General features: G+C 36.2%; 1 protein-coding gene across 11 annotated transcripts in view; it reads left to right on the top strand.

Annotated features, from left to right (window-relative positions):
- The window catches only part of LOC140150618 (neogenin-like), a 175,466-nt gene that overhangs the window by 81,201 nt on the left and 82,144 nt on the right, over nt 1–12,121 (top strand). For all 11 annotated transcript variants that reach the window (XM_072172690.1, XM_072172713.1, XM_072172751.1 and 8 more), the window contains exon 2: nt 3,224–3,523. In XM_072172690.1, coding sequence (XP_072028791.1) covers nt 3,224–3,523 — 300 coding nt within the window. The remainder of the gene's footprint in view (nt 1–3,223; nt 3,524–12,121) is intronic.

Raw genomic sequence — 12,121 nt, 5'->3', positions numbered from 1 at the left:
TCTTATTGTTGCTGGATTTTCAGTTCTGGTTCGAAAATTTTCCATAGAGGGTGTAATATTTTTTATGTTTTATGCACTTCAACTGGAGAACTAAACAAGATTATTGATATGAATCATGATTCATATCTTCGGAGATCATTTTTCTATACTTATCAGGACACCACATTTGTAGGATGTATTTGAATCAACATGAATTTAAGCTTGAAAACTAAGCTGTGAATTTGAATTATCTTGATGAAAATGGTTCATCAGGTATATATACAGTCAGTGAACTATAGTGACCTCATTAATATTGAGTGGGCATGCAGTTAATTTACTTGCATCATGATCACACAACCACTGAACTCATCTTCCTCTTAATCAGCTGGGCTTACAGTAATATCATAATTTGTTTGACTAACAAGGTGTCATAACTAATTTACTATCGTGCAAGTATAATTCTCTTTAATACGGGCCGCTTATTAACCCTAGCGGCCACGAGCGGCCAGTCGATATCCGACAAGATAATCACATACGTATGCGTACACAGCAACATTTTATTTCAAATATTTCCCAGTGGTTTCAAATCAAACGATACGTATCCACATCTGATGTACTCTTTTGTGTGTACATTCCTCCCTCAATACATATATAGATATAAATAGAATCGTTATTGAAATAAACGGATAGATTTCAATAAAACAAACAAGTGTTATACCGATTGGGATACCATGCCAGTGAGGCCCATTATGTATTAATCATGAAAGTGCAAAATCATCAAGCGCTGAGGAAACTGGTTATTTCATCGCAAAATAGCTGTAGGGGTGTAGAGAATGCTTAAATGTTTTATTACTTTTTATGGTTTTGCTGGTTTCCATCTAGACTGTAAGATGATTACTGTGTGCAGCTGATGAAAAAGCTGCTGAGGATGACTGTAAATGTCACCGTATGTAGAGTTAAACACCATGCAATGTGTGAGAGCTATCCAAAAATTTATTACAAATTTCAAATTTGTAATAAAGACAAATCTAGTGTTTTGTGTGTATTTTGCAAGGTATTTGAGAGCTAAGCATTTCTTTAATTGATTTGAATAATTTTGACATCCAAATATTTTAAGCGACACATGATACCATGAATTATCTGGTTGATTCATTGATGTACAGTGTGAAAAGAGTACTATGTATTGGCAAAATACACATCAGAATGTGTTTGTTTGTCTGTTTGTTTGTTATATCAACACAGTAACATATAAATTTGAATATAGTTAGAAGCTATTACAGCATGCAAGTAGATATAAAGCATTTAATTCTTAAGCATAAGTGTGACAACCTACATCTGATATGGAAATTAATCTCTAGCAAGACTTGCGGGTGTATGACATGAAAACTACTACATGTTTACAGCTTCTTAAGCCTCGGCAGATATTTTCAAGTCGGAGAATTTAGTGCAGTTCTTTAGATAATTGCATTGCTGATGCTTAAAGTAGAACATACACTGCAAGGGAGTTTTGTCCTTTGGTGACACCATAGAAATACCACCCAGTCATGTAATGCAATCGTGACTGATTTTGTAAGAAACTTCCTACATTTTTTTCTCATTAAGAGGAAGCGTTACCATGTTGTGAAGCATCCTAGCGATGTTGTTGGCTTGTTTCTCTCGCATCTATTAATGACATTTAAATCAATCAGGTTGTATTGATTTGATTAATGTTGACATAAAGTTGCCTCATTGCAAAGTACCTCTATGTTTTGTATGTGAGCTGGTAGTGCAATCCTCATCGCATTTTAAATTTGCATAACCAAATATCAAGTATTGGTTATGCACAATTTCATAACCACTACTCGGCATGGTTGTACTCTCTTAGGCATTTTTCATGTAGATTTTAAATTGCGTATTTTGAAAGATATGTGTAAATTTACAGCAGCTAAACCTTCCTGTGGTTAACTTCTAAGGATTAGAAATAGTAAAACTGCTTATGATGGATGTAAACCGTTTAACACAATTTGATGGCTATGAAATATGCAATGCAATTCTCGCTAGAGCTGGGGGAAATTAGTCTATTTTTTGTTTCAAAAAATTTGACCTGAAAAGATAGTAGAGAAAATCCAGAATGCACTTTGAAGTCATTTGAAATGAAAATCTACCTGGAGAAATTCATATGGCTGTATTCCCTGATGAGACATTGGCAATTTTCAGCATATTTTGTTTGAATTCTCTGTAATGCCTTTTTGGCGAGGTTTGACCTAAAAATAGTTTGATGTTTTATGAATATTTGAAAATTGTGAGACTTGATTTGAGCCTGTAGTGCATTTGCTCCACTTATAGATAAGATATATATAATAATTTGAAATGAGAATAAAGTGTTTTTATTTGCCTGGGAGAAAGTACATGATGTGTTTTTCATTTGAATTGAAAGAAAGTGATTTTACTTAAAGCAGTGTCAGATATATGTTATCATAAAGAGAAAAGAAAAAGGATGAATCGCATGTTTCCTTTTCTGGCATGCTAGGTGAATTGGAATTGCCTGTGGTATGTGTTTAGATATGGTATGTTTTCTGGCCATGTAGAAGTGGTAAATGTAAATTAAAATGAATAAAATGGTATTTGTCCAATCGCAAAGCTTTACAGAAAATAAGTAGATGGCTCCTTCCTGCTATGTACAGCAGATAGCACATTTGCTATCTACAGTAAATAGCACATTTCTGTTAGCTACAATAGATAGCACATTTCTGCTATCTACAGTAGATAGCATCTTCGGTAGATAGCACATTTTTGTTATCTGCAGTAGATAGCACATTTCTACTATATACATCAGATCTCAGCATCAGATTGCACCTTCCTGTTATCTACAGTAGATAGCACATTCCTGTTATCTACAGTAGATAGCACCATCCTGTTATCTACAGTAGATAGCACATTTCTGCTATCTACAGAAGATAGCATCTGAGCTGCTCTTAATTGTACGTACATGATTGTGACAAGAAGCCTTATTTCAGGAGTTCATCATAATGATGCTGATGATAATACAATTGTGTTTGCAAGTGTGTTTTTCTAAGCGACTGTGAATAAGTATGTGTTTGAACATGAATAAGTATGTGTTTGAACATGAATGTTGATTGTGTGTGCACCAAGGTGTGTAAGCTTCAAATGAGTTTTCCTCATTAAAATAATCAAATGTTAGTTGATCATAAGTTCAACAAAGTTAATTACAAACAACAACACCTTTTCTTTTTCATTTCTGCAGGTAACATCCGGCCATTCTACCCCCTGTATTTTACAGCTCAACCTAAAAATGCAATAGTAGCCAGTGGACGGTCTGTGACGTTAAACTGTACAGTAATGTCTGCCAGTCAACCAGTGACCCTCAGATGGCTAAGAGGTCAAAGTGAAGTAGACACGTCCAATTCAAACTTTGTACATTTGTCCAATGGGGCATTAAGAATTAACTCAGTAACAAGAACTGAACAGGGTAGTTATCATTGTACAGCAGAAGATACACGAGGGAAGATGATTATTAGTCAAGATGCAGTACTATCTATAGCTTGTAAGTATTATCATAGAGGGCGCTTTGCATGTTATGTTACACTTTGTAACGAAATGTGAAAATTATGTATAGCAGATGTATCAAAGATGATCAATTGATAGTTTTCTCATATTGTGGCCTAATCTATCAAAATCTGTAAAAAAATAGCCTCAAATGTCAAAGGTTATACCGAAAGGGTTCGCCTAATGGCGCTATGGGCTCCCTTGACATAAGTGGAATTTTAGGCACAACCTAAAAGTGCCCTTCCATAAAATTCCACCAGCAAATAAGGACACACACCGTAATTCTTGTTGGGATTTTAGAAGAGGGCGCTCTCTATTTGCACATGAAATTTACCCCAAGGCAAAGGAGCCTAAGTGCGCCATTAAGCGAATCTTGACGGTAAGTCAACAATCAACATCAACATTGGCAATGTTTCTTTATTGGTTGAAATTGTAGCAAGAACTACTTCTTAAATAAACTTGTTAATTACAAACTGCACTACATCATTATAATACCCATAACATGTCCAAGGGATTTCAAGAGAACATGTCAAATTTATTTACCAATTGGTTCAAGTGCAATAACTATACTTCTTGCATAAATTTGCATACATTAAACTAAACATGTTTAAACTAGGATTTGTTTTAGAATAAATATACTCTCATAACCCACAAAAACCACTAAAATACATATTTGATAGAGTATTATATAACATTGAAATGGCATTATTGACAGTAGACTAGCAATGTTGATGACCGCATCCTGTCATTTGACAAGAACCAGTTGCCATTTTCTACCTCTTAATTGATTGATTATCTATTTTGTCACCATCGTCATATCTCTGGTCAAAAATTCCTGGCAAATTATGTTTGCGTAACCATAAACCAAAGCAGGCTAGTTAGAGCATGCCGCTATCATCAATTTGATCCCTCCGTATTTACATTGTTTCCATGACAATGGCGAACCTCTTAAATGGCTGTAACCAGGGCCGTGTTATTTGCTCGTAAAAGCTTCACCCTATGTGAGCTGCTAGTCTTGCGTCCACATTATCAAACGTCGGATCGAACAACGATTTTCGTATCCGGTTGTGTTGACTTAATAAATACAGGGCATTTATGCGTTTTCTCTAGTTGTGGATGCATGGACGATGATAAGTAAATAGTAGTGAGAGTAATACTTGTGGCAGTGGCGCCTTTTCAAGAGGAGGTGCCACTCATAGGCCCGCCGCCTTTGTCAATTTGTACTGCGACAGCTGATACATTTGAATCTTTGCAATGTTGATTTCATGCTACCAGAAATAGCTGCCTTTTGGCAAAATATGCACTATAAAACTCAACTTAAATTGTAATTTTTCCTGATTTCCTCTATACTGTAAATATATCTTGAATTTGTATTGCAAATTTGGGGCAAAAAATGAGAATAAAAATTCAAAGTTAGTATTAATCTCATTTTAAAGCCTAACAGGACCCTCCAAAAACACTTTACTGGAACAAAAATATTATACTCAAGCAGTGCAATGCACAGCAGCTATCCATTTTGAAGTGTTTCTTCATTGCCTTATCATGAAATTTTAAAAGCAATTTTGTGTAGTAAGATATGCATAGAGATGAGAGTATTTTTGAGAGGATGGGTTAAGCGTGTGTTAATTGCCGGCGGAGGAAATCTGAAGATAGCCGCCGTATTACGGATCCGGATAACCTCTTGAAATAATTATTGAGCAATGTAATGCATAAATTGGGCTACCAACCAAAAATGAAACATGATTAGCATCGACTTGTGTATGTGGGGGTGTGTTGGTATGGGTGCATACTGCATACACGTGTGTGTAGGGGTGTGTCAGTGTTTGCCAGCAAATGAGGACACACACTCGCACTTCACATTTAAACCGTGAACCACTCTGCAATGGGAGGGGGCTGTACTTGGTCCAAGGAGGTCTACAATTGCATATCTAATGTATTTGCCAAATACGTCCTCTATCGTACACGAGTCAAACTACCATGTTTGCATAGTCCTAAATGGCGTCCATGTTTCGAGGTCGATTACTTGTGGGGGTGTAGATTTATGCTCACCAAGTTTCAATTTAAAGCCATAAGATGTTGGTCTCCTCAACTTAAAAAATTTGAAAATGGTGTTAATCGCTTTTCGCATCAAACTCTTCATGTGGACCTTTTCAAATAAATGTGAATTGCAGATGAGGATTTTTGCAAGCCGATAGTAAAATATGTCAAGAAATATAAATAATCACAAGTACACCCCCACACACACACCCCCTGTTTGTAAATACGTTCAAACGAGGACCTCGACTTTAGGAGGATCTAACCGAGGACTTACACACCCGTTTTTAATTGACACACCGTGGACCTCACACAAACATACCAGACAACTTACTATCCAACTGAGACCCGTCCTATACTTCCTATGGGGGACCTATCTTATATGCTATCTTATATGCATATTTGCATCATTTACGTCATCCTGGTCATAGTTTCAAACCGAGGACGTCCTCGTTTGGAGGTGTGTCCTCGTTTTATGGTGTGTATCCATATGTAGGTCCTCGTTTGGAGGCATTTACAAATGCCCCCTACACACCCCATACAAGAATCTGTCACATCTCACACACTGCATATATCCATACACATATGCCTAACTCACATTCATATATTCAAAGAAAAACAATGCCACATAAAATGTAAAAGATGTTTTCAAGTAAACCCACACTAAACGCACAGGTAGAATTGTCATATATTTGTTGGAATCTGATGCGCCGTTGCATACGCCTATGGGGAGAGGAAGACACAGTGGAGCCGGAGATATTTACCATTGCCAATTCCACGATTACATTGTGACTTGCATTGCTTGTTGAATGAATGAAAGACTGTGTGTGTAAAGGCCTCTTCCGGTAAGAAACTAAGAGAAAGACAAGATGTGACACTACTGAAGGTCCGCCAGGCATGTCCATGTATAAAAAAAAGTGCACCATAGAGAACCAAGGAAAGCACTCAGGAATATTTTGTGTGCTAGTTTTTGTTACACCGTGTAGCCTCAAAACAAGAAGTGTTGGAACAGAAACATGCCAGAGAACACAATTTCTTGTACATATTCAATCCTGTTTCAATTTTGGTACATATTTGATAGCTACAAAAGGTTTATTTTCTTTACCATCAATTTATTTGTTTACAGAGTTCGTAGTATAAGATTGTTTGTAAATGTCAGGAAGATCATAGCCTCCTTCTCGGGGAGAAATACAGGAAGTAAGATAAAGTTCATTTCAGATCTAATTTGCCGAGTTGAGAAATGAATTTGAAAGATCACATTGTATCAATTTTAAGGATTAGTGTTTGTAGTGCTAAGTCAATCTGCTGTGTAAATGTCATAGCAACATCTGTGTGCTGTGTTCTTTTTTCTCACCTTTGAGCGGGTGATGCCCCAAATCTAGTTGACATTTTAACAATTGTTTGTACAAAATGACATTTTTAGAAATATTAGAGACCAAGCTGCAATGACATTAATGTTGCCTTTTAATAACATTCTGATTAAATATGATTCTTTATGCTTTACTATTTTGAGAATACTTTATACATTACATACAGATGTAATAGTGTAACTTTTCCTACAATTGCAGGTTTTCAGATAATTTTTAATGTTTCAGGCAATACCAAAAATTCAGTCATTTATGTGAGACCCAGGGTGTGACAATTTCAGGAAAAAGTGATATTTTTGTGTTTTCAGAACTATAGTTCAAGCATCCCCCCTAAAATATATTTTAGTAACATCATGAACACATACAATTTAAAAGAAATAATACTGGGCTAATTTTCCATTAAATTTTTTAAATTCTTGTCAACTGCTTTCATGAAAAGGTTACATTTTGACATCATATCGTTATGGATAAGGCAAACGAAGACTGTTGACCCACGGCTGAGTGTAACTGAATTATGAATCTAAATCTGCATCTCAATTAATTAGATTAATTACTGGATGCATGGCTGGTGATGTAATTAATGATTTAATTGAATCATGCATTCAGTATATCAATATGCCCAATCAATATGTAGTTGCGTATGTATTTACACAGCTAGTTATGTGGCCAAGTATAATATCAAGTTGACTAAGGGACAGATTGATAGGACGGAAAGAATACAAAGTCTATGGCAGTGGATGCTAAAAGCTCACTATTAATTGGGAAGTATTAAGTAAATATTATGAATGAAACATTTACAAAGGAAAGCAAAAATAAGAAAAATAAACATTTAAATCATTTAAAGAAAATTTGGATTGAGAGATTTTATGATTGATATTTGATAGAAATGATTTATTTTTTGTAAATCCATCTACATCAACCATAATGTACACTACAAGATTCTTATTACAGGCCGCCTGCACAGGTACAAAGTACCTACATAGTACCAATACTGCTACTACACAGGACACACCAGCAGTGATACTACACTGGTACTCCCCTGATACTCCACAGTACCTGTGTAGGCTGCCCAATAGGAATCTTGTAGTGTAGTAATGCCCGGTGGGTTCAGTTTGTATTTAAAGGTAGGACGTATGACCGTTCCAGGATTTGAAAATGACCCCTATTTCACGGGGAATCGAGGACATTTGCAGCAATTTTACCCCCTATTTTGCGCGAAATCAAGGAAAATTTGCCCCCAAATACCTCCCCTATTTTTATCATTTTGAGGACGCATTTTCATTTCACCCCCTTATCACGAGGAATCAAGGACATTTTTTCGAAATAAATACCCCTATTTTTGCCATTTAAGGACGCTTTTGAATTTGTACCCCTATTTCACGGGGAAATGAGGACAATAACAAAAACTGTAGCGGTAAAACACAGACGAAAGTCCTAGAAATATACCCTATTTTTCATTTCAAGGACAATTTTGCTCCAAAACACCGCTAATTTGGACAATCGCGAACAATTTTGTCCTCGAAAATTTCATGGACATTTCTTGAAAAGTACCCTAATTGGAACCATCATGCGTACACATTGTCAGTGAAGACTGAACCCACCATAACCTGCACCAACATGGTGAAAAGGGAAGAAAATTGATACTCATAATTAATTATATCCACTACAAAAACAGCAAATGTAGATTTGAGTACAGCACTATGAGTGGAAAATATGATAACGGACACACAAACAAACAGACAAACCCTTCATATACTTTAATAGTTGTTCTGAAACAGGCGATATTCTTATACCCTAACCAGCCAAAACTTGGACCATTGGAATTTGAAAGCCTCTGAGGGCCTATGTCATGCATTATTTTGTGTAAATCTGTAAGATTCGATATGACAACTTGCTTGTCAAATGTGGAACCTCAAATTAGCTGTGTGACCCTTACTTGTTTGCAAAGTCCCCTTACAGTTTCACAACTACCAACCAACCCTTTTATAATATAGAGCTAGTAGAGCAATGCCCCGCTTATCCCTTCTTAACCCCAGGCTATTCACAGATCACCCTGGTGCTTGCAATGCACAATACCCTATAGAACTTGGCAAGAATAATCCGCCATCTGAATATTACCTTCATTATATAACCCCAATTGCCCTGCAGCCCCCTAGTTCTTGACTTGGACTATTACAATTTTGGAGTGTAATTTTATTGGGGACTTTTAGGGAATGTTAAGACAAATCTTCTAGCATTTGTATTAAACATGTTAAAGGAAATCGTTATTTAACATTGGACTCTAAAATTGAGGTTGAACTGCGCTAATCATGTGGCAGTTGGCAAGGTTAAAATGGCTGGCTAAGTGACAAAAAGAATGGATTTAAAAGGAAAAGCGGATTATGTTCGCTTACCTATATATTAAACTACATTAAAGTGGAATTGTAAAAAAATTTGTTTCACATGCCCATACCCATGTTGTAAAGCATGAAGGTGATTTGTTATGGAGGCCATTGCAGGAATGAAAAAGAAATGGCAATTTGATGACAATTTACTGCTGAATACTCAATGTAATCCTTAGTCTTTAGGTCAATCCAGCAATTTGAAATAACTATTGTTTAGATTAACAATACTCTATGCACAGTTCAAAAGTTATTAATGAATTTGGAAATGGCCTTAAATATGATTTTTTTTCCTGTGGACAATCAAAGCTTATTTTTAATTGCAAACAATTTGAAATCCTATGGATTATCAGCTCTCAATTGGGGAAAAGAGCTTATAATATTCTGTATGAAATATGCAACATTGTTCTCATGAAGGTGTTGATTATATCCACTTGTAAGTAGGATTTTAAGTAACCTTAGCTGCAAACTTTGATGATATTAAAGTAGACATAGCAGCACACACTTAACACAGTGAGGTATAAGGTGAAGAACAACCTGCTTGACAGCACTAGGAAAACTACAAAAACCAAAAAAGAGGCCCATCTCGTGGGGAATGCCAAGTTAGGATTGCAAACAACGCCAACGTCACAAAATGCCCGAAAAACAGTTGGCGAGTGCCTCCTTTGAGGGGTATCTTGAGTATCGTATGAGGAGAACTTGAACTTTGCATTTGAGCACTGAGACAAGCATAGCATAGATTTCCAGGCACCAACTGAGATGAAGCAAGAAGGTAGAGCAAAGCTAAAGCACTCTGTCTTAAGTTGTTTGTTGCTTAATTACTGCCCTGAAATGTGAGTTTAGGGAATAGGTGTAAAATGCTCTGCTTGTTTTAGCTCGCTCTCGTTTAAGGTCATCTTGGATTCTGTTAAGTAAAAACTAAGACGTTAACAGGTGTCGGCCGTTTTTTCTTTCTTAGTGTTATTATATTATGTATTGAAATGGAATACACTTAGATTTTATTTTTGGACTTACGGATTTTCAGCGTAAAGGCTTGAAAAGTTAAGAAAGCAAGACAAGTGTTTTCTTTGAAAGACCCGGTATGAAAGATGATTTTTTTCTCAAAAAGGTGAAAAATGAGGCCCTGTTCAGGTTGGGAGTGTTTCACTGTATGCTATAGGTTCAGTGTAACATATGGAACTTATGAAGGGTGGGGTGTACATCGTTCATAACATGGAAAATGCTTGAAACAAAAATGTTTGGTATAGTACTTTTCTGGGACAGATACAAATTATATTAATTCTGTATTTATTTATTTTTAACAGTAATGACGTACATACTCATGCATAAAAGAAGTTAGAAATGGGGAGAGGATATTGAAATAGAACAGAAATTCTGAAGCAATCACCAATTAAGATCTGAAAATATAAAGAAATTGTAGAATATGATACGGTCTAGTTTCCACAAGAAGCAATATTCTTATAAGCCATTATGCATGTATTTAATAGAACGTAAACTTGCGTAATTTTCTTTTTGAAATGCACAAACTGATGATAATAAAATCTACAGCTTAATATTTCACAAATCTTGTTTTTACATTCTCAAATAAACCCGAAGAAGTTAATCTTGTAAATCCTCTTGGATTTATCTTGGTGGATTAATATCACTAGGCGGTTACCCGTATTTCGCGGTTTTCGGCTATCATGGTTATGGGCTTTTGCAGATCTCAAAATCAGGGTGTGTCCTTTGGCTGGAATCACTTTTTTCACAGCTGAGCTCAATTGCAGCTTTATGCAATTTGACCTCACTTTCACCCTCAATTTGAAATTTGACCTGACCGTTGACCATATTTTTACGTTTTTTGACCTATAACCTCTTAACCGTAGGTCTGACAAAAAGGTCACCGTAGAAACCTTTGTTTGTTAGACCAAGGTCCACTCACCCACCAAGTTTGAGCTCCATAAGAGGCAATTTGAAATTTCTACCTTTTTTTGACCTATGACCTCTTAACCGAAAAAAAAAAAAAAGGTCACTGTGGAAACTTTGTTTATTAGCCCAAGATCCACCCACACACCAAGTTTGAGCTCCATAGAGGCAATTTGAAATTACTACCTGTTTTGACCTATGACCTCTTAACCGTAGGTCTGACAAAAAGGTCACCATGGAAACTTTTGCTTGTTAGTCCAAGATCCACCCACCCACCAAGTTTGAGATCCATAGGGGCAATTTGAAATTTCTACCTTTTTTGACCTATGACCTCTTAACCATAGGTCTGACGAAAAGGTCACCATGGAAACTTTTATTTGTTAGTCCAAGGTCAACACACACACCAAGTTTGAGCTCCATAGGAGGAATTTGAAATTAGACTGCAATTGGACTTGACCCGGTCGTTTACCTATGACCTTAAAAAATATAAACTGGTTCTTCCTCATATCAAGCTGCACCCACCCACCAAGTTTGAGGAACGTGCAACCCCCGGTCTCCGAGAAAAGAGGCGGACAGACAGACAAACAAACAGACGTACAGATTCTGGTGAATTATAGTAGGATTGTAATATTGTTTAATAACACCACTCTATGAAAATATAACCCCCTTTTAGCAAGTGCCGCTGATAAGAAACTGCTCTGATTTTTACCAAATTGGAAAGTTTTATAAAGGTGTTGTAACACAGATTAATGGGCATGAAATAAGATGCATATTTCCTGGAATGTATTGTGGAGAAGCCAAGAATAGAGGAATTTAATGTATAAGAACAGCTATGAACATGATAAAGGAATAAGCTTAAGAGGATTAAGAGTGTATGTATCCCCTATGTGTATCAAAAACTAGGCAGTG

This window comes from Amphiura filiformis, chromosome 1, assembly GCF_039555335.1.
Source record: "Amphiura filiformis chromosome 1, Afil_fr2py, whole genome shotgun sequence".
NCBI lineage: Eukaryota > Metazoa > Echinodermata > Ophiuroidea > Amphilepidida > Amphiuridae > Amphiura > Amphiura filiformis.
The sequence above is the reverse complement of the archived record's forward strand: the minus strand, read 5'-3'. Positions and strand labels throughout refer to the sequence as shown.